Below are 25,521 nucleotides of genomic sequence, written 5' to 3'. Positions count from 1 at the left end.
TGGTAGAATCTTTCTGTTTCTGTTGACCTTCGTTTTTCTTAGATACTTTTACTTTGTTCAGAATTCAGTTGGCATTTTCCCCCCTGAAGTATTTAAAGATGTTGTTCCATTGTCTTTTGGTTTGAATGGTTTCCGGTGAAGACAAGCCCCTCTCCTTATCTTTGTTTCTCTGCACATAAGGCATCTTTCTTCTCTGGCTGTTTGAAAGCTGTTCTTTTTAGCACCCATTTTTAGCAAGGTGATTACACTTTACCTTGGTATCCTTTTCTTCGTGGTTTTTGTGCTTGAGGTTTGTTGTGATTCTTAGATCTGTGGGATACAGTTTTCATACAGTTTGAAAGTGTGTTGCCTATCATCTCCTCAGACATGTTCAGGCCTGACCCCTCCTCTTCTGGGACTCCAGCTGTATATACATTAGGCCACTTGAAGTTGACTCACAACTCCTGTCCAAACTGATAACCCTGTTTGCTTCCTTCACCCTTTTTTCTCTGCATGTTTCATTTTGGATAGTTTCTCTTATTGTATGTTTGCTAATTTTCCTTTTCTTTCTTTCTTTCTTTCTTTCTTTCTCCCTCTCTCTCTCTCTCTCTCTCTTTCTTTCTTTCTTTCTTTTTTAAATAGCACCCATTTGTTTGTTCTACTGGACACAATTCTGTAGGTTAGACCTGCAGGTGTGGCTTCTGTGGGTTCTCTGTTCAAAATATCACAATCATGATGTCAGTGGGGCTGAGTTCTTGAGCGGAGGCTCTGGAGGAAAAAGCCACTTTCAAATGCATTCAGGCTGTTGGTAGAACCAGTTCACTGTAGTTGTAGGACTGAGGTGCCTGTTGACAGTCAGCCACCACTTTCAGCTCGGAGGGCCCCTGACAACCACTGGTCTACCTTCTGTTTTATGGGATTTGCTTAGTGTGGACATTTCATATAAATGGAATCGCACAGCATGTGACCTTTTGAATTGGTTTCTTTGATTTTCATCATGTTTTTGAGGCTCATTCATGTTAAAGCTTGAATCAGTATTTTATTCCTGGTTTTGGCCGAGTAATATTCCATTCCATAACATTCCATATATCACATATGATAGTTTACATTCATCAATTGATGGACATTTGGGTTGTATCCAGTGTTGGGGCTGCTATGAGTAATGCTGCTATGAACATTCATGTTACAATCTTTCCTTATGTCATGTCTGAATCTACTCTTAATCTCATTCTGTGTATTTTTCGTCTTAGACATTTGAGTTTTCAATCTCTAGAATTTTTATTTAGGTCTTTTTTTTTCTTTAAATCTGCTTTATTTCTACTTGACATATTCAATCATTCCACTAGCTTCTTGAACATATGGAATGTAGTCACAAATAACTGTTAATCATCTGCGTCATTTCTTGTGGTCTTCACTTGATTGCATTTCTCCTCCTTATGGGTTATGTATCCCTGCTTACTTCTGTGCCTGAGAATTTTTTTTGGATTCCAGACATTGTAAATTTTTCCTTGTTGGGTGGTGGATTTTTTTTAATTCCTATGAATATTCTTAAGCTTTATTCTTAAACAAAAGTATGTTCCTTGCAGAGAGTTTAGTTATTTTGGGTCTTGCTTATTGGCTTTGTTAGGCAGGTCCCAACTAGTGATGAGCCCAGAGCCAATTTTACCATATTACCAAGCCAAGACCCTTCTGGGTATACTCTCCATTGCCCCCTGAATTTTGAGGTGTTCTACTTTGGCTGATGGGAACAAGAACAAATTCTGAGCCTCTGTGAGCACTCAGGAATTGTTCCCTGTAGTCATTTGGGGAATTCTTTCCCGGGCCTTGGATACTCTCTTCCCAGGCACACAGTGATTAGAACTTGTCCTTAAACTCGAGGGGACCCTGTTCTCTCTGTGGAGTGATGTTCTCTCTGCTAATCTCCCTTGTAACCTCTGAGTCCCCAATTTCCTGAACCCCCAGCCCCATTTTCTCAACTTGGGGAAACCACCAGGCTTCACATGGGTTCCCCCACACATGCCACAGCCTAGAAGGTCACTCCAGGAAATAGGCTGAGGCAATTATAGGGATTACTTCCTTTGCTTTCCAGCTCAGGATCCCTGTGCTTCACTGCCTAATGTTGATGTCCTAAAACCATTGTCTGATTACATTTGGGCTGAGTTTTTTTGGGTTTGTTTCAGATCAGAAGCTAAGTCTGATCCTTCTCACTCCATCTTGGCCAAAAGTAGTTATATTTTGGAATATAAAAGTTTAGCAATTGCCATAATACTATTAAACCATGATTTTTCACCCTTGGAGAAAACAGTTCAGATTACCTTGCTACCTATACCTCTTACAAATACTAAGAAATTTCCTGAAGATGAGAATATTTTTATGTCACCCTTTATTTTGTCTAGAGAATGGGTTATAGTAACAAATTTTTATAGTTGGCTTTGGAAACCCTGATTATAACTTCTGGGGATTTTTTTTGTTTGTTTGTTCACTTTTACATCATATAGAAAAGAATCCACTCCTTCCTTGGAATGGGAGGTAGAAGCCTCTCCTTTCTAGAGCATAGCAGGTTCGCACCCAGTTTAGTAATTCCTGCCCTCACTCATGCTCATGACTGGCTGGAAGGAAATTTCTGGTCCCCCTGCCATTTGCTCGTCACCTTCCCCACACTAGCCAACCTCAGGCCAACAAGTGCCAGGACTAAGTAGGAAAATAGTGTGCTACTTGGTGGAATTTTCTGGAATAAATTTAGATCTATTTAAGAAAAATAAAGCCTACCCAAGACCACAGGGAACTGGGCATGTGTGCTACCTGGGGTTGCTGCGGATGCCAGTATGCAAGAAACAGATTTCCTTTCTGCTAGGATGTTGGCCAAACTCATGAAGTGCTTTTCTCTAAGCCAGAAGGCTGTCTGTCTAAGTTGCGTCCTGTCCTTCTTATTCACAAGGGTTAAGGCCATGGGCCTCCTCTGATGTTGTAAATACACAGATTCCAGTGCTGCACTGTTTGTTTATCACATCAGTTAAGCTTCCAGCTTTAAAATTAAACCAAGCTTTTTTATCCATTAGAATCCTCTAGACAGTGAACGGATGGCTGCGGATGAATTTTTAATATTCTCTTTCCATTTTTAAGGGCTGCATTCTCCCCATTGCTCTTGCCTTTGCACGCAAGCGGCTTGCATTCACCTCTGTGAGAATACAAGGTTACTGGCTTTTCCCCTAAGCTGCCAGTTGTCGCTGGGACTATCACAGATTCTATCTGGCCCTTGGGTGGCTGACAAGAAATTGTGATTGGGGCAAGATTGATATCCTGGGAGAATGTTCTGGATTTAGAATGTGTCCTGAACATGTGAGATCTGTCAGAGATGCTGTAGAGGGGGCCAGCAGTTTGCCGAAGTGGCAGGAGCCCTGGACAAGGAGTCAGAAGCAGGAAATCCAGGCTGGGTCCCTACTGACAGTGGATCGCCTCGGGTCAAAGATGGGGCCTCATTCCTTTGCACTCCCCGCTGGACCTTGCATTATGTCGCTCAGAGTAGGAGCTTAGTAAAAGCTGTCAAATATTTTGGTTCCCCACAGAAACATGTGACATGAAGTGTGCCACGTGAAATCGTCTCTGTCTGTAGGTCATGGCAAAACACTGGTCTAGGTACTTCTGTTCACAGATTTCATACTGAAGAGTTGCTCTGGGGATAAACCTCAGTAACAGTTGGGAGGTTTATTAAGGCAGTCGTTAAAAAACTAGTTATTGCTACTCTCTTTTTCACTTCATTTGAAGACTCCAGAACCATCAATAAGCCTCATTTTGAATGTCTTTATTCATTAATCGACTTCCTAGTTCAACTGAGTAGAAATCAGAAGGCTATTGTAGGAGACGGATTCTTTGGAAAGAGTCCAAACACACGTACGAGGCTCTGCCTGACTGGGGAAAGAGGTCAGTGGCTTGCCTGCTGGCCTAGAAGCTCTGACCACCGCAGACGCTATATAAATACTGCAAGTAATAGGGAAGGAGGTGATAACAAAGCCTTCCAGCACCTGGACATGTCCTCAGGGGACATGGCACGCCCACCCCCTCCCCCCCATTTAAAGCATTTCTCCAGCTCTTCCAGAAAAACACGGGTGTAAGAGGTCAGAAGTGAGGCACCTCAGACACCTCTTCTCAGTGCCAAGCGTGTGCTCCATGAGCAACACGTGATCACTGCCTTCCGGAAGATTCCCATCATGCTCCCGTACCCCCTTACTTCCTAAGCCAATTGGTATTTTAGCTCCATTATGTGCTGGCTTTTAGGAGAAGGCAGCAGAAGCACACACAATCCTCGATTTTTAGTGAGACAGGTGAAGCTGGCTGTGTGTCAGTCATTTTATTTCAACATAAGTTCTCCGTCTCTAAGATGATAGAGGAGCCCATGCGGCTGTCCTCACACACCGTCCTAGGGACAGTGTGACATGTGGGTGGACAGGAAAGTAAGCGACAGAACAGTACTTCAGGGAGCTAACTATAGGCATATTTAACAGAAACTGACAGCGCACAAAGGATACTTGTTTTGGTGAGGACCAAAAATATGCTGCTGATAGTAAAACGATTATTGGTTCTAGGCAGAATCCTAGCAGTAGACTTAGAAAATGGCAGGACCCTTATCAGCTAAAGCAATAGACAACTCCAGAGCCAACCTTGTTTCTCTGCATTTCCTTCCAATAGCCTTAGCACTGGGGCCTGAGCCTCAGACGGGGCTGGGACAGTTGGTGGGGTGCCAAGTGGACCGTGGACCAAGAATCCCAAATGAAGATTGGTTCCAGGAGGTAGTTTGGTGTCAGAAGGCCTCAGATCTTAAGTTCGTAGGGGAACGTCTGTCTTGACTCAGAACATCATTTTGGTGTTCCCATGAGTAGAAGGTGGACTGAGTGGACTGATGTTCAGTAACATAACTGCATTGGTACCGAAATGAACACTGGGAATAGGATTTCACCAAATCCTTTTATGCTGTCCATTTACTGCTGAGTATTGTCACTGACCTAACACTGATGGCAATGATGAAAATAATAGTAAAAATAACCATAACAGGGGATAAATCTGACAACCAAAGACACACGACAACATGAGTGCTTACAATATGCACAAGTTCAGAGATGATTCTTTATGCTAGATTGCAATTATCTGTAATTCACTGAGCTACAAGTAGGTTTTATGATTTCCTTTAGATTTCGAAAAGAAGTGCCTTCAATTGTAATGGTGTCGGGTACCTGGTACCTCAACACATTCCTTGAAACTGGAATGTTTTATAAAATCATCAGCCACGCCAATAAAATGGTAAAGAGTACACATGGAAAAAAAAATCGACCTTGGTTCTTAGGCTGTGTCTTAGAGTTTAATTCAGGCAGCAGTAACATCTCCCGCATGTTGTTAGTAATTATTTTTCTTTTGTTACCAGTATTGAGAATGTTAGGATTAAGCACATATTAAGAGTGATTTGCCTACAATGAGCAAGTGAATTTTCTGGATTATTATGGACACCACCGTTGTAAGGACAGTTTTAAGGGAGCATTAATTGCACGTTCTACTACTCCATTAAGCCATAAGAGTTTAAGATACATCATATGTGAGGTTGCACTGTGATCTCTGATGATTCCTTAAGAAGAAGATTTAATTAAAATTAGTACGGTTACCATTAAATTAACACTCAGAAGTGTTTAGATCAGTTAACCATCTTCTCCCCTTAAAACATGAGGCCACCTGGGTGTTCCGTAGAGTAAGCCTGTTACCCTGCTGTGTCTATTGTATCAGGGACAGAGGAGACCACCATTTTCGGACTGGTCTTCTCTGTTACTCCCTGATATTTTGGAGGGGCCAAGGGAGACAAAAGACCTTTTGAAATATTAAAGTTTCTTCACGATTGTGTGCTCAGCGTGCGTGTCATGTTCTCTCCCTGAGCAAAGGGAAGAAGGTGCTTGGGAGACACACGTCCGCTGTCCACCACCGCCAGGCTGGTCTGCAGCTCACACAGGAAGCACGGGGGTCCTGAGGGAGACTCCTGCTTACCCTGGGCCCTGACCGTGATGCAGTACCTGTCTCTGAGCTCCTCCCTGGGGCCTTGCCTTTACTCCCCCAAGCGTCCACCTCATGTCATTCTCCTAAAAGCCACCCCACCCCGTCCCCAGCTCCTGGTGGAGTTTCTGGTCCCTTCCTCAGTGTTTGCCTGGACCCAGGAGCCTCATCTCAGAGGGTCTGTGAGCCAAGGGAAGAAATGAGCACTTTCCTTATACCTCAGTGGAGCACAGCGCAGAGAGGGGTCCGCGCAGGTCAAGTGCTGTCTTACACTCAAAACATCATTCTGGCTATTGTGCAGTATAAGTAAAAAAAAAAAAAAAAAAAAAAAAAAAAAAAAAAAAAGGTAAAAGAAGCAGGGCTTTGCATTAGAAAGTGAGAGGTTATGGGGGTTATGGGGGCTTGGACTGGACCTGTTAGCCCTGGAGGTGGCATGAGTGGTCACCTGGGGGAAGAATTTGGGGGGCCATTGATGCTGTAGGAACTTAATGCCAGGAATCCCTAGAGTAGAGGTCATTAGAGGCATGACTTGACCCTGACACCAGAAAGAGCAACCACAGTAAGGGGGAGAAGGCGCTGGTAGGCGTTGGTCCTGGAGGCCAGACTACAAGGCTGCGAGGTTCTAACGCTGGGTTCAGCCGAGATCGACTGATTTATTCCCCGTTAGACATTTTCACAGAGGAATCCCCTTGAAGAAAACGAAAGAAGCAGCCCCGCGTCGATCTCTCTAAGCAAACCTGGAAGAAATGCCGGGAGCTGGAAGAAATCTGGCAGTTTTGTCCGTTATTCTTTCCCTGAGCATGAACCTCTGCTATTTAAGTCCCTGTCTGGTTTTGGTTTTTCTTTTCCTTTCAGCACCTGAAAGGACACATCGCGAGCAGTGCCTTCTCGGCCGCTTGCTCGTGATGAAATCCTTCGGCACCGAAGAAGCTGTTGTCCCGCTTGGGGTGAGTGTTCTCCCACAAGTGACCGTTTGTACTGTCTTCCCCCGCAGGACACCCCAAACAGCGGACGGCGGCTCCCCGAAATGGGTTTTCCCCGAAGCCCGACCTGCAGGTGCGTGAAGCCGAGCGGCAGCTGGTGCAGCGGCTGAAAGGCAGGTGCCAGCAGCAGGCCAGGCATCTGGGGCTCGTCCAGGCGGAGCTGCGCAGGGCCGTGTGCGCCTTCCAGGCCCTCGCCGTGTCCACCCAGTACTTCTCCAGAAAGGTGAGGCCGCGTTTGGTGCACGTCCGGGGGCCTCTTGTCGGAGGGGAGGGCGGTGATGGTGACCTGGGAGGCTGTGTGTTTCAGTTTGGGTCTGGGGTCAGAGACCAGTTTGATGTTCAGAAGGTCCTGCAGAATCCCAGCAGCGACATCGAACGCTCCGGGAGCCAAGTTGGTACTTTTTGTGTGTGTGAAAGAAATCAGTCTGGGAAGAGTGATTTTGTCACCTTGGTTTCAAACGGGAGAGTGCTATAAAAGAGAAAGGAGAAGGTAGAAAGGAGCCTTTCGACAACGGTGAGTGCTTTGAAGAGAATGAAACTTGAGGTCGTTTGCATTTTAGGGACGAAATGGCCGAATTCTAAAACGTCCGCACATTTCATAGAAGAAGGACGCAGGGGCACAGCGCTGGTTTTGGCCGTTGAGGGGACAGTGGCTGTGCCAGGCCGGGGGGCATCTGGCCCAGGAGTCAGGGCCAGGCTCACAGTGTTCACAGCGCAGCATGAGGGAGAGGGCATCCTCTCTGCTCCGCTGGCCTTTCTGAAAATGCAAAACGGGCTGGCTTCTTCCCAGCACGTGAGTTGTCCAGAGGCTCCTGGGGCCATGCAGATGCTGAGTCTGTTAGGAGCCACGGTGTAGCAAAGCTTTCCTACCTCTTGATGTGGAACAGAGGTTAGAGAGAGCCTGGTATCTGATCCAGTGCATTTGTGCTCCAGCAAGAAGTGGCCAAGCCATGTTTGGGGGAGAAAATGAACGTTCCCCTTCAAGGTTTAAACATTATGACTCTGCATATTAGAAACCCATAGGGCATTTTGAGTTTCGTACATGGACCTTCTGGTACCTATAAATGGGAGGAAGTAAAAATGCTATATAGATGCTCTCCAAATAAGATGAACTACCTAATACCAGGCTAGTTTAAAGAAGAAAACCAAAAGAATGTTAGGTAACCCTGTGTCCACAGGCTTTGTATATCTTCTTCACACGAAAGCATGGAGGACTCTGGCTTTTGATGATCTCGTACACCCTCCCCTGCCCCTAGTGCACAAGTCTGAGCTGTCTGTCTACTTTTTGTTGTTTCCTGTTTCACTTAACGCTTTCAGCAGAAAGAGCCTATTACCCATTTGTTGGCATAATGAAAGACAAGGAAAACAGATTTCAGTTTCATCAATAGTTTCAGCGTCTCTGCCCGCCAAAATGTTAACAACCAACAAACAGTCAATTTGAATTTCACACCTTCTGGTCTGCTCCCATCCGTGTCACCTGTGAACCCTGAAGTGGCTGTAGACCCAACCTCATAAGAATTAAAATTACACATTTCTGAGGTAGCGAAGAGGCCTGGCTCACTGTTGTAAATGCTGAGCAGTTTCCTTATTCGAGAAAGAGTGACACATTTGTTGTTGCTGTTGTTTAGCTAGATGCTCATTTTCTCACTGGCTGTCAAATCTTTAATAAAGAGAGGAAAACAGAGTTATTCATTGAGGTTCTAATAACATTTATGTTGGTACTGTGCCCTTCTTGAGTTACCCTTCCCAGGCATCATCCATCATAACAAATCTTTTTTTTTTTTTTTTCATTTTAATTCCACTATAGTTAACATACAGTGTTATATTAGTTTCAGGTGTACAATGTAATGATTCAGCTCTTCCATGCATCACCCGGTGCTCATCCCATAACTGGGACTCCTGGCCCTCGTTTATGCCTTTATGGCAGAGAAGGGAGTTAGTTCCTGTGCAGAAATTAAGGGTTGGTTCCCTGGAGTTATGTATTTCTGTGCCCCCGGCATATTCCTTGTTGGCCCACGGACCGAGAGTTTTATTTCTGTGCAGCATATACATGGCCCTTAAATCAGAGACCAAACAGGGCCATCAGGTGATTTGTAGGCACCTCCCTCAGACCTCCTAGTACTCGAGCTGCACTCAGTGTGACATTTCAGCAAGAAGGATGGCAGACATGAATTTCATTTTCTTTTCAGTAAATCACAACCAGCCGCTCCAGACAGGCTTCCCAAACGGCCATGGCATTTCACCTCCCACACACTGTGTGCTTTTCTGTCTTTCTGATCTCAGTTCTCTCTCCAGATAAACCCCAGAACTAAAAATGAGCATGTTAAAAAAAAAAAATCTGTAATCGAACATAAGTGGCTTTCGCACAGGCTACTAATGTGTCCTCCGTGGTTAGGGTAGTTGATTGGAGAGTCTGCCAGTGACACCAGACCAGGAGGTGTGATGTGGGGTGAAGCACCTGGGAAAGTAGAGGCACAGCCATCAGCTAACTTCCAAGGATGGAGCCCTCGATGACAAGGTCTAGTGGTGCTGAGATGCTCGGTATCACTCTCGTGGGAAGCCAGTGCGTAATTATTACCTGCGGGAATGTTCAGAGCAGATCACGCCAGCCATGAAGCACGTGGCCCCTAGAGCCAGTGTGAAAAGCCAGTCTCTCTTTCCTTTTCTGGTTGGAAGACTCTGCCGTGTTTGTTGGAACTCTACCCATGTATGGTATCTACACTGTAGCTATTTGCCTGCAAAGCATGGTGAGAGTACAGGGCCAGCAAGAGCCAGCCCCCTCTTCACCTCCATCTATGAACGAGACCTTGAGCAAGTACCTGCCCCTCTCAGACCCTTGTCACATCACCTAAAGGAGTAACATCCTAGCCGTTGCTCTGTCTCCAGTAGCCACATCCTCTCTGACCAGTCATCCCTGAGTCTTGGTTTTCTTAATTTCACATAGGGTTAATAATAGTGCTTCACAATAATAGAGAATGTAGTAAATTAATAGGCTAAGGTACTTCAAACGATTATTGAAAAAAACATTCTTTTTTTTAACGTTTATTTTTGAGAGAGAGAGAGAGAATCAGAGCACAAATGGGGGGAGGGGCAGAAAGAGGGGGAGACACAGAATCTGAAGCAGGTGCCAGGCTCTGAGCTGTCAGCACAGAGCCTGATGTGGGGCCTGAACCTACACACTGCAAGATCATGACCTGAGCTGAAGTTGGACACTTAACCGACTGAGCCACCCAGGCGCCCAGAACACACACACACACACACACACACACACACTTCTTTTTGAGTACAAGAAGATCTGACAAAGCCCTTCTCTCAAATATTTTACTCTCAAGCAGGACGAACATATGAATAGATGAGATACACAAAGTTAAAACACAGTACAAACCACTCTTATTTCATATGTATATATGCACATAGTGTGGCCTGGAGTGTACTTTAAGGAGGAAATCATTTTCTAGGCTAGCTATTCAGCTGCTGCTATATATTTTTCCCAGAATGTGCTGATGCTGCTAAGTATGTATTGGAAGTAAGTCTCAGTGTATGGGAAGTCACCAGAAAAAAGGAATTAGAAGCCTAGATAAGAATCTTCCATTTCTGCCCCGTGCTTCACAGCTCCTGGCAGAGCAGCTGTGAAAACTGTCAGCTGCGACACAGCCTGAGCCCGGTGTCAGGGGATTTTAAGATGCCACATTTAGGTGCGAACATCCGCCTCTCGCTGGTGCCGGTTCCAGACAGTGCCATCCCTGTGGCAGGGCCTGGTCCTCACCACGGGACAAACAGATCTGCTGAAATCTGTGGTCCCAGACCTCCGGGTGGTGTCGAAATGAGCATGACACTCTCAGACTCGGCACTTTTAGAATGGAGTTGAACGATTTTTTTTTTTTTTTTTAAATCTGTTTCTTGTTCCCCCGGGAATGTTACTCTTTAGCGGCCCCTGGTGGCCTATCCGGGAAACAGCCCAGACAGTGATCCTGTATTAAATGGTTTGCCTTGCTTTGTAGCTCCAAGTTTTATATATCTGAGTTTTTTTATTTTCATCTTATTTTTAGTAAGATTTATTACATTTATTCTATATTTTTCATATTGATTTATGTCATTTTTATCATTAACTGAATGTACATAGATAGTACATGATGGTTTTTAATTTTTTAATTTTTTATTAAATAGATAAAAGACTTGAAAGCTGATGTCAAACATTTGTGTACTATATAAGCCTATTAAAATTCAGAATGCATCAGCCCCCTTTCTCTTTCTCTCTCTCTCTCTCTCCATATATATATTGCTTTTACTAGTTGACCTTATATCACATAAAAATTTTAAATACAGGCACTTAGAAAGAGGACCATCCAAACACCCATCGTTTATATTTAATACTTATTAACATCTTGCTATATTTGATGAGAGCTTTGGGGGTTATAGTGGAGTTCGTGGGGTCCAGAGCCGACAGCCAAGTAAGAATTCTCGAAGATGTCTTTGGTGCAAAAAGGTGATTTGATTGAAGCATGGGACAGGACCAGGAGCAGAGACTGGTGTTGGGGGAGTTCAAGTCCAGGGGAAATTTCCAGGGAGAGTTTCATATGCTAAAGACTCACGGAGCACTGGAGGCCCAGCTATTGTCAAGCTACGGTGGTTTTTCCCTCTAGCAAAGCATTAGCATGAAGACAGTAGGGAGTTCGGGAGAAACAGATGCTACGCCTGCCTCAAGGACTTGTCCATGGGCTGCAGGTTATAAGGAAATTTAATTTTATCTGCCATTTCCCTCTGCCTTTGTTTCCCACATCATATTCACTCTTCTATGTTTTTGTTGTTAGTTAAGGGTACACATTTTAAAACATAGTTTTTATATTTCAACTTCAGCTTTTCAAGTCATTTATGCTAGTGGAAGATTTTAATCAATGCAGCGTCTCCCCCTATGAAGAAAACTAGACCAAAATCACACATCACAATATTTGTAATGTGTGATTTTGCTCTAATTTTCATTATCAGTCTGGTCACAAGCTTATCAGTTTTACTAATCTTTTCAGAGAACTAACTGGTGTCATTGATTTTCTCAACTGGTTGTTTTCTGTTTCATTGACATTTACTCTTATCCATATTATTTAGGTCCTTATAATTTTTTTGTGTAATTGGATTTTTAGTTTTTTTAAGGAGAATGTTTTTATTGTCGATCTTATTTCTTTTTCCTGCTAGAAGCACATATAGCTAGGAGCTATAAATCCCCTTCAGGAACTGTATTAGCAAAACCCACAAATTTTGATATGCTGTGTTTTAATTTTCATTCCATTAATATTTCATTCCATTTTATATTTACATATATAGTATATGTACATATAATAGTATATACAGTATATATAATAGTGTACTTCTATATCCTATATAAAATATATATTATATATAATATAATACATATATAATATATAATTACATGCATAGTCTCTGTATTTATTTCTGAATATATATTATTGTGACCCTCACAACAACCTTACCTGGTATAGATATTATTTGCACATGACAGTTGAAGAAACTCAGCCTAGCGAAACTATACAGCCCTTCTAGAGGCAGTATAATTAGAAAGGGGTGGAGCCGTGATACAAAAACAGGTTAGTCCGTATTCAACACCCGTGTTTTTCCACAAGATTCTGTGCCACCTCTCCTTCTGCCCTCTTACCCTCAAGGTGCTTTAATGCAGTTAAGGAGAAAAAAACATTAATTGGACAAAACAAAGTAACACAGTTGTCAAAAAGTTCACACTTGTACAGGCATTAACAGAAAACTATCTAAGGTAACACTTAACCAGGTGCCATGAAAAAGCAGTATGTGCTCAGGTGAAAGCCCGGTTCTCTGAATGGGAAGGTAAAGGCCTGAGGAGGCTTGGGAGGAGCCACAGTGGACTGAGGCGGGATCCTGGATGAGTAAAGAGGAAGGGAGAGCCTAGGCACACGTGGGAAGGGTACTCAGAGTCTGTTGTCTCCCAAGTGGCATTCTCTTGCCTCTCTGAGCTCTTGGTACATTAATGATTTATGGGTAGAGTCCTAGGCACTTGGTAATTGTTTCTAAAAGCACAATGACCCCTCTGTAACAGATCAAAGCTCCTCATAGTGAAGACAACCCAGATTCAGCTTCTTGCTTCAGAGCACTTGGCTTTGTTGTTTGGTCAGAGGAGGGAGTGTGCTATAGGAGAGGAGAGAGAAGAGACAGAGGTAGAATCACTTGTAAAATAAATGCTTTTCTTGATTTAGCCACTTCTTACGTTCAGATTTTAAATCATCAGGATAACTGTCTGCCCTCGAGCTCCAAAAGCAGTAGAGAAGCCATCACGTCCTCCAGCCCAAAGATTTTGTGTTCCCGAGACTTCTCCATGGAGTGGAGCGCTCAAAGCAGGAATTACACCTTTTCAAAGCTGAAAACTGTTTCGTTGCTCTTTAAATCCTAAAATATGGCCATTTAAACAGTGTTTTCTGCCCCTCCTCCCCACCTTATAAACAATGCCTGTGATTATCTTCTCTTAATTTTGCCTTGAAAAACTAAAGGTTTAGAGAAAATGCGAGCACTTCTGACAGTTCTGCATATAACCTGGTGGGAAATGTTCGTGGAGAAGTAAATTGACCGGCCAGCAGCCAGCGATTGCTGTTCTGAAAGAACGTTCTATGTCACAAAAGTACCTGTACCTTGCTAGAACTACAGTGAGTGTTTGCTCTTACTCCTAAGGCTCCAGCCTAAGGAAGTTTTAGCATAACCCCAAAATGCCAAAATATTCCAAATATCAAGGGGTAGAAATCCCCCAACTGTGCCAAGCAGCTCTTTGAAGTAATAAGAACTCTACGCCTAGGGTGTCGGTAATGAAAAGCATCATGGCATGTTGAAAACAAAACTTAAAATTGCAAAGTCTTCTCAACTTTTCCGGAAGGTCCAGGACTGGTTCCTGATAAGAGCCATCTTCACTGAGGATAGTATAAGTTTCATAATAAGAGAATAGGAATAGATATTTAACCAAGGTAGATCTGGACCCCATTCAATTCATCTGTTTTATACTTTGTCATAAATAGTTTCTTTTTTAAAATTAAAGGATACCTCTTTTGAATACAGATGGATGCCAAGGGAGAAGAAAGATGAGTTTCATTTGCTGCCGTCAGGCTTTCCCCAGACCCTGGTTGGCAGTGAGTAAAAGCTTTCTATAGTAAAAGTGCAAGCTTGTATAAAATGCTAAGATGCAGAATTTAGTATAGTTTTCCCAGAGGCCAAGGAGGTGTCCAGCGTAGTGAAAGTGGCACATAAGACCAGACCATGCTACTCAACCTAGTCAGACCCATGCCCTCTGACAGACAAGAAAGTCTCTGTTTCGGTGTCACTGGAAATTTAGTTTAAAATAAATAAATTGTTATAAGCTCCCCTCTAAGTAAAAGCAAGTAAAGGAATGATAACTTTAAAAAAATTTTAACGTTTACTAATTTTTGAGAGACTGGATGTCTTTGAGAGAGACAGCGAGTGATCTGGGGTGGGGGGGGGCGGGGGCAGAGAAAGAGGGAGACACAGAATCTGAAGCAGGCTCCAGGCTCTGAGCTGTCAGCACAGAGCCTGATGTGGGACTCGAACCCAGGAGATCATGACCTGAGCCAAAGTCAGACGCTTGACCAACTGAGCCCCCCCCCCCCCACCAAGCCTCCCACCCCTTTTTTTAGGAATGATAACTTTAAAGAAGAAATTCTGGCTGGGGAGATGGGAGATATGGTTGCCTCAGCTCCAGAACCTCTTTTCTCTGAGACGAGTTTGTTAACTTTCCTGGACCTCAGGTTTTCTGCAAAATGGGGAAACTAATGGTCCCACTTCAGAGATAAGACTGGAATGAAGGGGCTCTCATGCTCTGGGGTCTGGGATTTCATTTAGTCCCTCTGACTCTGTGAAGCAGTGCCATAATTTAAGTGCCAGAAGGTGCTCAGCCCTTCCTCGGATGAGGCCTATGTGTCAGGGTGGCCCACTTTAAGTGTACCTACTATGCAACCATCACAGTCTAGAGAATATGAGATTTTTGTTTATATTCTATTTTTTTATTATTTTTTTAATTTTATTGAAATCCAAGTTAGTTAACATATGGTGTATTAATGATTTCAGGAGTAGAATTTATGATTCATCACTCATATGTAACACCCAGTGCTCATCCCAGCAAGTGCCCTCCTTAATGTCCATCCCCCATTTACCCCATCCCCCCACCTAACCCCCCACCAGCAATGCTCAGTTTGTTCTCTGTATTTAAGAGTCTCTTATGGTTTGCCTCCCTCTCTGTCTTTATCTTACTTTTCCTTCCCTTCCCCCATGTTCCTTTGTTGTGTTTCTCAAATTCCACATATGAGTGAAATCATATATTTATCTTTCTCTGACTTATTTTGCTTATTATAATGCACTCAAATTCCATCTACATTGTTGCAAATGGCAAGATTTCATTCTTTTTGTTGGCTGAGTAATATTCCATCGGATATATACACCACGTCTTATCTCTTTGTCAGTTGATAGACATTTGGGCTTTTTCCATAGTTTGGCTGCTGTTGACAGAACCGCTATAAACATTGGGGTGCGTCTGCCCCTCAAATCAGCATTTTTATATCCTTTCTCTTTGGAAAAATCGTTCTTAAGAAAGCAACTTCTATGGAACATTTAAAGCATGACCGAATGTCCGAGGATAGCACTGTCTCCTGTAGCTTCTCGGAGACAGTGTCAGCAGAGAGAGATGGAGAGAGCAAGCTGCCTCGTGAGCCCAATTCCTGAAGCCATAACACTTGATCAAACCACGACGTGAAGGGCATCCCATGGCACTAAGGGTGCCGCGAGAAGGAGCTATCCCTCCAGTCAGGGTCACTGGCGCACCTCAGAGAGGACGGATGCGGGGGAAGAGGCCTCCAACAGCAGTACGACTTCAGCAGGCAGGGGTGGAGGGGAGAGTCTCATTTGCCTAAAGCTTGGAGTGTGGGACTGACGATAACTGGCAATAAGGAGGAAGGGCTTGGGGACTTGACTAGCAAAGTAAAGAGAAGCGACTCTCTTTGAGGCAATCAGGAGGCACTGGGAGCTCTGGACAGGGCACTGAAGTGTTTGAAGCTGCAATTTAGGAAGATCATTATGGTAGCAGCATAAGGGATGGACGGTTGAAAGAAAATTGCAGGCAGAGAAAACAATTAGGAGACTCTGCTAGCATTACTAATAATCTGGGCAAGAGGTGAGAGGGGCCAGACAGAGGGTCGGAGGTCTTGGTGGGAAGGAGAGGGATGTAGGGGACTGAGGACCCAGGTGGTGAGCCAGTTGGGGAGAGGGGCTCATGAGGCTTTAACTAGGACAAGATGCTCCAGAGGACAAAGCCCAGCCCCCTGATAACACCCAAACAGTAATCACACAGCTGTGATATGTTAACTGTTAATAACTTAAGACACATGTATGTTTAGAGCTCAGAAACGTTTAAAGGGGACATAGATTATCTTTTTACGTATGTTTGGAACTACACACTTTGTGTATCCATGAACCCTTAGGATCCAGGTCCATTGGACCTGCAGGGATGGGCATTTTCCCCAAAAAAGTATACTTTTCAGACCATTATCACCTGTCCCTTTGAAATTGAGATGAACTTGTCTAGAACTCATTCCACATTTTGGAAACATCCTAGGTCTCTCCCACGCTCTCACGAATTTCAGGTGGGAGGAGCCTCTGTTTTTAGGGTTACCTGTGGCTCTGAATTTCTGCTTCTCCTAAATTAACTCAGTTGATGGGTTCCTCCTGCTCTGCTGTGCTGATGCTGTTCCCCGCAGTGGCCCTCCACACGGCATCACCCTCGCCCCACCCCTCGGCTGATTTCAAGATTCTGCCTTCTGATACTGGGGTCTTCCTTAGGGAGGTAAACATGGGTTTGGATGTCAGGAGAGGAAAAGGAAGCTCTAGAAAACTTGAGAGTCATGTGTATGGAGGTGACATAGAAAGGGATGAGAGAGGCAGGAGAGTGTGTACAGAGGAGCAGGAAGACCACGCTTCTGTGGGGCCAGAGGAAACGGAGAGCAAGCGAAGAGAAGAGGCAGTGAGGAAACAGGGAATCGCCCCCTCGCAGAAGCCACGTGAGGGGGGAGTTTCTGAAGGGGGAGAGTGGTTTATAATACCAGGTGCCGGACAGAGGGTGGAAGTGATACAGAATGAGTTTGGCTTTTTTCAGAGAAGAGTCTGTATACAGGTGAGGACAACCAGATCATCCTGGTTTCTCAGCCATCAAACGGTGTAGCAGTTGGGTCTTTTCTTCATTCCACCAAGGGACCTGGCACTTTCCTCGGTGAGAAGTGGCATGGTGACATCTACAGGGAGCTGTCTGGAAGTGGAAATCCGTGCCGGAGAGAAGGGCGCGGCCGAATGCTGCCTTCCATCCCAGGGGATCTCTCTCAAAAAGCAAACGCCCTCTCCTCCCTCTCTTCAAACTACAGACCTGCCTGGTCCACAGACTTAATTGAAACTAGGTTTGAAATTAAAAACACACAACCGCTGTTATTTTTCATTTGATTCCTGGCAATCCGATTACTTAGACAGCAAGAAGATCTATGTTGTACACCACAAGCAATTTGCCTATGAGATAATTCATAAAAGCAATTACATACCACACAAACCTAAGAGTCAAACACTATCTGTCATTCTGTCCCCAGAGAGAGTGAAAGCCCATCACTTCCGCTCTACTGAGAACAGAAGGAGAAACATTTAAAATTCAGAAGTATTGAGACATTATCATGTAACAATGTTCTCTGGAAAACACTATAAGTACTGTGCTAACAAAACAGACAGGAGGTGATACATTTTTCTTCAATAGTATCTCCCTAATGTTTGTTTTAGTTTAAAAGAATCACAGAGACAGAATGATACATTTATGTTATAAATATAATGAGGCCTGCTGAAGAAAGGGAGAAAAAAGAAAGAACAAATGCAATTAATAGAAAAGTTACAAAGATGGTAGACATTAACCCACACCTATCAATAACTACATTAAAAGTGAGTGGCCTAAACACACCAATTAAAAGAGAGAAATAGAGCGCCTGGTGGCTCAGTTGGTTAAGCGTCTGACTTCGGCTTAGGTCACAGTCTCACAGTTTGTGAGTTTAAGCCACATGTCAGACTTTGTTGACAGTGTGGAGACTGCTTTGGATTCCCCTTTCTGCCCTCCTTCACTCCTACTCTCTCTCAAAAAAAAAAAAAATTTTTTTTTAAAAAGACAGAGATAGTTAAAAAAAGATGTTTTAAAACTTAACTATATGTTGTCCACAAGCAACCCTATTCATTCATTCATTCATTCATTTATTCATTCTGTTTGTGAATTTAATGGCAGGGGGCTGAGATGGGGTGTGCCATGTGCTGTTTCTGCTTTTCCGGTGGAGAGGGGGCCCCCGGTAGGTATGTTGAGTGCAGAGTTGGGGTTGTGGGGGGAGCTGGTGGGGCAGAAGGACTTTCAGGGTGCCCAAGCCACAGGGCACTGCCAGGCAGCATGGAGGTCCCTTCCAGTGGGTGACCAGGCCTGGCAGGTGTCACTGAGACTGCTGTGGAAGCACGCAGCCCCTTCCCACCAGTCTTGAGGAGCTTGCCCAGAGCCAGCAGGAGTGTGGGATGGCCACGTAGCCCTCCGAGGCCCACCCCTTCACAAGAAACCCAATTTAAATATAAAGTCCCAGATTATAAATAAAGGAATGGAGAAAGACATACCATGCTAACCCTAGTCAAAGGAAACAGGGAATAGCTATTTTTTTATATTTTTTTAATGTTTTTTATTTTATTTCTAGGAGAGAGAGAGAGACAGCGTGAGCAGGGGAGGGTCAGAGAGAGAGGGAGTCACAGACTGAAACAGGCTCCAGGCTCCGAGCTGGCAGTCAGCACAGAGCCCGACACGGGGCTCGAACCCACGAACCGCGAGGTCATGACCTAAGCGAAAGTCGGACGCTTAACCGACTAAGCCACCCAGGCGCCCCAGGGAATAGCTATTTTAATTTGAGACAGAGGCTTCTGAGAAAGGAAGTTTCTAGGAGATAGGGACACTACATAATGATAAAGAGTCAATTCTCCAAAGACGCGTAAATCATTAAAGTAGTTGTTGATATTTTCGGCTGACTCTGTTTGGGTCCGATGACTTTTATATTCAGATAAAGTTCAGTTGTTGCAGTCCTGAGAGCCTTGCTGCTTTAAGCTGAGAAATCTCCTTTAAAGCTGCCAGGATTTCGAGGGTAAAAAGAATTATAAACATCTAATGTGTCGTGGGCGCTGCTATGCCCTTTATAATTTTTACATGCATTATTTCATTTACCTCTCACATGAACCTTTTGACGTAAGTATTTTGATGCCCATTTTATAGATAACTCAGGTTGCTTTGATCATGTAATATTTTGTGTATTGTTTCATTTATGAAATATTTAATGAGCACCTGGTAAGTCTCAAAATCACGGAGTGGATATGACATAGGGTCTTCCCTTAAGAAACTCCCAGTCAGATATCCTATGTCAGAGTTGCAGAGCCCCTCATTTCATCCTCTTGGCACTGCAGGAAGACACACAGGAGAGCATTCCCATTTTCCAGATAAAGAAATCGAGGATGAGAAGTTGTTTCTGGCGTAGGGTCTGATGGCTGGTAAGCAGTAGAATTAAGACTTCATGCAGTTCTCCTGCCTTCAATTCCAGTGCAATTCCACCGTTTTAACCATGACGTATTATTGACAAAGACATGAAACTGATTTATGGTGGTCAGAGGGACACAGAGGGGAGTCTTACCCATCAGCATTCTGGCAGGATGAAGCCAGGTGGGACATTTATTGCAGCCGCTGCTTCTGACCGGGGCTGCATGGACACTGCGGGGGTTTTAACACGTAAGCTTTTCTCAGGCAGGGCTGAGAGCATTGCTGCTTTGATTTTCCTTATCCCTGAATGCCTAGCACTGCCTGCAGAACCAAATCTTGGTGCAAACCAGCATCTTGATTTCATGCTGAGATGTCACACTTTTGACAGTTAATGGAGAACAGTGTTCAGTGGCTGCAGCGAGAAGGTATGTTTCATTCACCGATCCAGCACTGTGAGCGAAGGGACACTAGTATCTTCTGGGTCTCTTACTGCTCTAAATTAAGTGACATTGTAGCTATGCGGAGATTACCTGTGAGGTTGGCCTGAGGGTCGGTGCTCTGCTTCACCCTTGGAGACAAATCCTCATCCATTGGAAGACTGTTCAACATACCCAGGGCAAGCCATGAAAGAGATTCGGACGGCTGTTAAGTGAGAACCACAAGATGTTCTGTTTCCCCCGAACCACCATTAAAAGTAAAGGCCTGAAATGAGAAAGAATGAAATCTGGCCACGTGTAGCAGCATGGATGGAACTAGAGGGTGTTATGCTGAGCGAAATAAGTCAGGCAGAGAAGGACAAATATCATATGTTTGCACGTATAGGAGGATTAGGAGGAACTTAACAGAGGACCATGGGGGAGAAGAAGGGGAAATAGTAGGGGAGAGAAGANGAAAAAAAAAAAAAAAAAAAAAAGAAAAGAAAAGAAAAGAAAAAAAGTGAAGTCCTGAGCAATTTTCCAGACCTGAGATATTCAGAATTTCTTCTTCTTTATATGGTGAGAATTTTTTTATCTTCAGATCTTTATTTATACTTTTTTTTTTTTTATTTCGAGAGAGAGAGAGACACAGCGTGAGGAGGGGAGGGTCAGAGAGAGAGGGAGTCACAGACTGAAACAGGCTCCAGGCTCTGAGCTGGCAGTCAACACAGAGCCCGACGCGGGGCTCGAACCCATGAACCGCGAGATCATGACCTAAGCGAAAGCCGGACGCTTAACCGACTAAGCCACCCAGGCGCCCCTATTTATACTTTTCAACAATGAGCAACGCTACCAAATGATCATTGCTTAAGTGAGGACCCAGCGCAAAAACTAAGCAGGTGATCCAAAGATTCAAAACTAAATTCTGTTTCGGGATGAGCTGGAGAAAGCAGACACCAACCCCTCTCTCCCACTGAACACAGCTACCCGACCTGAGCAGAATGTGTGAAGCTATTTGAGAACCTCAAAAAGTAAGATGTAGCAGGCAGATTGGAACAAAGACCAGAATTTGAAGTATCCCAGAACTGGTGGTGAGTTGACAAGTTCTCTCCAATGTTCCATGGCCTCCACTGAGTGCACACTTGGAAATAAACTTGGACATGAGCAGAGAAGGCTCCGTGAGAAGTGAGAGACAGAAGTCCTCACACTCAGAGAGAGCTAAGTAATCTTTGTTTTTTCTTCATTCTCTCCTACCCTCAACCTGAACATGGCTTGTGGTCATGCCTGTAGCAGTCATGGTGGCCGAAGCCTGTCACAGCCAGACCCCGAGGGAGGGGACCTTTCCTCTCTGCTTGGAGGAGCTATATTCCAAGAGGGTGAGGCAACCCCGCATTGCATTCATTCCCTCTCTGTGTGTCTGTCACTTAGCCACAGATACAAGCACACTGCGAGAGGTGCACAGCAGAGTGTGAAAACCCAGGTCCCAGCTTTCTGGCTGCAGGATGGAAAGGGGGAGCCCCAGGGACCTGGAAGGAGCTGGAGGGGTTGGGAAGAGGAAGGGACTTGGGAAAATGACCCTTTAACACTGATTTACAAGCCCCTGATCTGACCCCTCAGCTGCATTTGTGAACCTCGCCTTAAAGGCAGACATAGACTTTGAGAAATGGACTTGGAATAGGCCACTACCCAAGTGCCCGACTGGCCGTTTGGTGCACATGTGGGGCAGATCCTCACAGCACTTCAAAGTCTTTGAAAACTAAACCGACACTAGAGACACAGCCCACAGAAGGCTGATGGGACCAGTAGCCTGGACTTGACTTGTTCAGTTGTCTGCCGACAAGGGTCCAAACAGGAGCCAGAGGCCTGTATTGTCATACTTGAGTCTCCAGGACACCATCTAAAATTTCTCAGCATACGAAGAAACCAGGAAAATGTCAACATGTATGAGAAAAGCCAATAAATAGGCAGTGAAGTCAGGATGACACACATATTGGGTTTAATTGACAGACATTAAATTCAGCCATTTCTAACGTGCTCCAAGAACTAAAGCCAAGTATGCTTACAATGATTGGAAGGATAGAAAGTCTTATCAAAGAAACAGGAGAGAGAATGAAATGGAAACTTTAGAATTTAAAAATAGAAGAACCAAAATAAGAAACTCAGTGAATAGAGAAAACAGAAGACTCAGTGAAATTGAAGATAAATTGATAGAAATTATCCAATCTGAACAATAAAAAGAAAATAGATTTAAAACAAAACAAAAGAACAGACCCGGGCACCTGTGAGAACATATTAAAAGGGCTAATATTTCCATCACAGTCATCCCAGAAGAAGAGGAGACAGAGTGTTTGCAGAAAAAAGTATTTGAAGAAACAATGGTCCAAACTTCCCAAATTGATGAAAGACATAAATGTACAGATTCAGAAGCTCAGTGAACGTCAAACAGGATAAGCCCAAAGAAATCCATGCCTGTATATACCATAATCAAGTGGCTGAAAACTAGAGTTAAAGAAAAAAATAATGAAAACACTCAGAGGAAAATTTCACATTACCTGTAAGGGACAATTCAGATGTCTACAGATTTGTCATCATAAACCATGGAGGCCACAAGACAGTGGAACATTTTCAAAGTACAGGAAGAAACAACCATCAACTTAGAATTCTATAGCCAGTGAGACTATCCTTTAGGAGTAAAAGTGAAGAAAGTCTCAGATGAAGGAAAACTAAAAGAATCCTTTGTCTGCAGAACTGGTCTAAAAGAACAGTTAAAGGAAGTTCTCCAGACAGATGAGAAATGACAGCCATCCAAGTTTCAGAAGGAATTAGAGCAACGGGAATGAAGAGCAACAGAAATAATAAATAGCTGGGTGTATATTGGACTATACTTTTCCTAGTGAGTTCCTGAAAATATAGTAAAAGCTGGAAGCCAAAATTATAACATTGTCTAATGGGGTTTTCAGTATATGGAGATGTGATTCACAAGATTACTACACAGAAGAGATTGGGCAAAAGGATCTAGATGGCAGTAAGGGTTCTCTTCATTCCACTCATGGTAGTAAAATGATTTCAATTAGTTTGTGAGAAATTAAATTTGTGTATTGCAGTTCCCAAATCAACAACTAAAAAATTATGCAAAGAGATGTGGCCAAAAATGCAATAAAAAACTTAAAAAGGGGACACCTGGGTGGCTCAGTCAGTTAAGCATCCGACTTCAGCTCAGGTCATGATCTCACTATCGATGAGTTCGAGCCCCATGTCAGGCTCTGTGCTGACAGCTCAGAGCCTGGAGCCTGCTTCAGATTCTGTGTCTCCCTCTCTCTCTGACCCTCCCCTGCTCACACTCTGTCTCTCTCTCTCAAAATGAAATAAAGACATAAACAATTTTTTAAATGGAGCTCTAAAAATTGTTCAAATAACTCTAAAGAAGGCAGGAAGGCAGAAAAAGGAGAGCTAAAACAGAAGGAACAAACAGAAACAATACTCCACTCAACAATACATAATACACATTCTTTTCAAGTGGACAAGTTTGGAATATTTCCCAAGGTAGACCATATTCTGGATCAGAAAATGAACAAATTGAAAATAATTGGAATGATACAAAGTATGTTGCCTGACCTTGATGAAATTAGATCAAAATTAGTACAAGAAGGATAACAGGAGAATCTTAAAACATTTGGAAATTAAATAACATACTTCTAAATGGATCATGGATCAAAGAGAAGTCTCAAGGGAAATTAGAAAATGTTTTAAATTGAAGGAAAATAATACAACATCCAGAAATTTGTGGAACGTGCTAACATAGTGCATAGAGTATATTTATAGCATTAAATTCTCAGAAAAGAAGGGTCTGAAATCAGTAATCTAAGCTTCCACCTCAAGACTGAATGAAAACAATATATACTTACAGCATATGGCTTAATTATAGCACAAACATACTTCAAGCCAATGAAATAATAAGGGTAGAAAGGAAATCAATGAAATTAAAAACAGAAAAATTAAGAGAGAATCAATGAAACCCCAAACTGATTCTTTGAAACAGTCAATAATATTGATAAATCTTTTGTAAGGCTAACAAAGAAACAAAGAAACTTACCAGCATCAGGAATGAAGAGAGGGAATATTTTCATAGACCCCACAGATATCCAAAAGGGATAAGCTATTGATCATGGGATAACAGGGTGATCCTCCGAGGCATTCTGCTGGGTGAACTAAGCTAGTCTCAAAAAAGTACATACTCTGTGATTCCGCATATATGACACTTTCCAAAAGATAAAGTTATAGTGATAGAAGGTAGATGAGTAATAGCCAAGGGTCAGGTGTGTGTGTGTATGTGTGTGTGTGTTGGGGTTGGGGTGTGTTGCACACGGAATTTTTTTTTGAGTAATGAAACTTCTATGTTCTGATTGTGGTAGTAGTTACATAAATCTATAAGTGATTTTACACTGTATAGAACCATACGCATAAAAAGCCACACGTGTACACAGAACCCAGTCAGTGTTACTGTGTTAATTTTTAAAATAAATTTTGTTAAAGCAGAAAAAGGTGACAACTCATGTGATCACTTTCCTATTGTCCTTTGGGTCTTACGCATCTGAAATTTGCAGGGAAGGCACATCTATTTAGTGTTTGGTGGGGTGCACTTTCACTTCTCTGTGGGAATAGGTCGCATCTGCAGTAGTCACTGTGTGAAGTGTTAATTTGTGGTGAGTTATACTCAAAGCATTTATTGCCTCTGGTTTGGGCATCCAGGCACACAGGTGCCCTGCCCATAGCATGCCACAGAGCTCAGTGAGGACTCATGCTCTCAACTTCACCTTGAAGAGCCTGAGAGACAAAAAAGATTTGACAGGGGAAGTTAATCTGGGTAGAAATTAGTGTCTAGACTCCCATTCTTCCTCAAGAGAGACATTAGCCAAGCTGGAAAGGGGAAAGAATGTTCCAAAAGAATCTCAAGATTCAACCTTAGTGTGTTTGCACCTGCCTCGGGCTGAGTCCTAGAGGAGGGACGTAAATGAGTGGAACCCCCACCACCACCACCACCATAATTTGGAGGATCACAGAGTAGTTGGGACCCTTCTCTTGCTCAGCCCACTTGGGACTCCTAGTGGTTATAAACTTGACTGACTTCCCTCAAGCCACAGTGGTTGGAGGGAGGAGGGACAGGGGAGTGGTAAGGGCAGAATGAGTCTCCTGAAAGCTTCCGAGAGTGGGGAACACCACCAGTACAAGATGGAGCAGGGGACCTGTATGCATCCAGCAGCCAGAGGGCTCAGAACTCCTAGGGTGTCATGAGGACAAAGTGAGGGACCACAGCCCTTCAGGTATAGTTTTACCCAGCAGCAGGTACAATGTGAAAGGTCACACTCCCAGATCCTTCCTGAAGAGTCATCCACTCAAAGTCCGCCAGTCCAGGAAGTTGATGGGAGGTGAACCAGAAGCCAGCAAGCCCCGGGTTCCTACCATGATCAGTGACATAAGCCCCCTGGGATTAACCCCGGGTGGA

The 25,521-nt window shown here is 43.7% G+C and overlaps 1 protein-coding gene across 3 annotated transcripts in view; it reads left to right on the top strand.

Annotated features, from left to right (window-relative positions):
* Positions 1-25,521, top strand: part of MTUS2 (microtubule associated scaffold protein 2) — a 376,214-nt gene that overhangs the window by 224,458 nt on the left and 126,235 nt on the right. For all 3 annotated transcript variants that reach the window (XM_077745435.1, XM_077745433.1, XM_077745434.1), the window contains one exon: positions 7,004-7,215. In XM_077745435.1, the coding sequence (XP_077601561.1) occupies positions 7,004-7,215 (212 nt within the window). The remainder of the gene's footprint in view (positions 1-7,003; positions 7,216-25,521) is intronic.

Source organism: Crocuta crocuta, unplaced genomic scaffold, assembly GCF_008692635.1.
Source record: "Crocuta crocuta isolate KB4526 unplaced genomic scaffold, BGI_CrCroc_1.0 scaffold258, whole genome shotgun sequence".
In the NCBI taxonomy this organism is placed as follows: domain Eukaryota; kingdom Metazoa; phylum Chordata; class Mammalia; order Carnivora; family Hyaenidae; genus Crocuta; species Crocuta crocuta.
This window is presented reverse-complemented; position numbering and strand designations above follow the sequence as displayed.